General features: G+C 41.1%; 1 protein-coding gene across 1 annotated transcript; it reads right to left on the reverse strand.

The window, feature by feature from the left end:
* Window positions 1–6: 6 nt before the first annotated feature.
* Window positions 7–1,120, reverse strand: LOC108357523 (ubiquitin carboxyl-terminal hydrolase 10-like). Its single transcript, XM_017608597.1, has 2 exons — window positions 890–1,120; window positions 7–795 (listed from the first exon to the last, which is right to left on the reverse strand). The coding sequence occupies exons 1-2, from the start codon at window positions 1,011–1,013 to the stop codon at window positions 458–460; spliced, it is 462 nt and encodes a 153-aa protein (XP_017464086.1). The 5' UTR covers window positions 1,014–1,120; the 3' UTR covers window positions 7–457.
* Between the last annotated feature and the right edge of the window lie 10 nt (window positions 1,121–1,130).

Consider the following 1,130-nt stretch of genomic DNA (forward strand, 5'->3'; position numbering starts at 1 on the left):
CTACATTCATACAACATAATTTTTGATCAAAGGCAACAACCAACAACTGTTTGCATTTTCAATACAATGCAAAAAAGAAAACAAAAAAAATGCTTAAATTTAAAGTATATGTATAGGTGCGTATAAAATTTTATGTGTCAGCCATATTTGCATGCATAATGTGTTCAGTATAAACTTAAAATTGAAACAAAATTATAGTATATATTACATATGCTCGATTTCGCACATTTGGATTGGCAGCGTCAGAAACGTTTGGTTTCTTTTAAGCTGTAATCCCCATTACCTATTGCGTAGATGTATCCAATTGAATACCCTTTTGCAGATACACCTTACTTTGGCCGTGGTTTATTCCATATTGCCGCTCTTCATGCGTACGTACATGCCTACGTGTCTCAGGACTGGCTTTGCCATTTGGTAGTAGTCTACTCGCGACTTACGCTTTGCGTTCGCCGCATTTTTACTTGTTGCTATCACGGTCTCGGCCACTGTTAGCTGCATTTGAGTACGAGGGGTTTGCATTACCACCAGCAGCCGAAGACGTGGGCTGCGGTGGCATTGTGTCGCAACGCCTATAGTACAATAAATAAGGCACGCGCGGTGTTTTCGGATAGAGAACTTCGTTCTCGCTGACCGGTTTCACTGAGCTGTCATTAAAACGCAGCCAGCTGCTGTAGCCCGTGTGATAAACATCGGTGATGTAATGTCCTTTTGTTGCTTCTTTGCCGTCGTGATAGACCACGGCGAACAGGCGGTAGGCGCGCTGCTTCATTGAATATTTTTTGGATGCAAGAATTTCTACAATGCCGAAGAAAATTTAAAAATACACATGCGTTAGAATAACTCTTGAATCAGTGAAATTAAAAGTTAAAAAACGAAATTATGTACGTACTTGCGTCGATTTTCAAATCGACTGGGAACTCGACTTTCTTCAGTATCTTGGTGCAGCCATCCGAGCGGTAATCGAACCATTTCAAGTGCAAAATTAAAATCGTTGGTAGCTTTTCCAGTGTCATTTGTTGCCAAGCCACAACTTCTTGTTTTGTCTTGCTGCCAGTTACACCCTCCAACTGATCACGGCCGACCAATATTTCGAGTGCTTCCTTCACTGAAGCGGCTTTCTATAAATAAAC

This window comes from Rhagoletis zephyria, unplaced genomic scaffold (genome assembly GCF_001687245.7).
Source record: "Rhagoletis zephyria isolate East Lansing unplaced genomic scaffold, Rhagoletis_zephyria_1.1 Rzeph_scaffold_79221, whole genome shotgun sequence".
Lineage (NCBI taxonomy): Eukaryota > Metazoa > Arthropoda > Insecta > Diptera > Tephritidae > Rhagoletis > Rhagoletis zephyria.

What these genes read in the sequence shown, in the direction of transcription:
- LOC108357523 (XM_017608597.1), bottom strand. Translation starts at nt 1,013, where the DNA reads ATGACACTGGAAAAGCTACCAACGATTTTAATTTTGCACTTGAAATGG. An exon ending in CGATTTGAAAATCGACGCAA is followed by an intron (nt 796 to 889) that starts GTACGTACATAA and finishes TCGGCATTGTAG; the next exon opens with AAATTCTTGCATCCAAAAAA.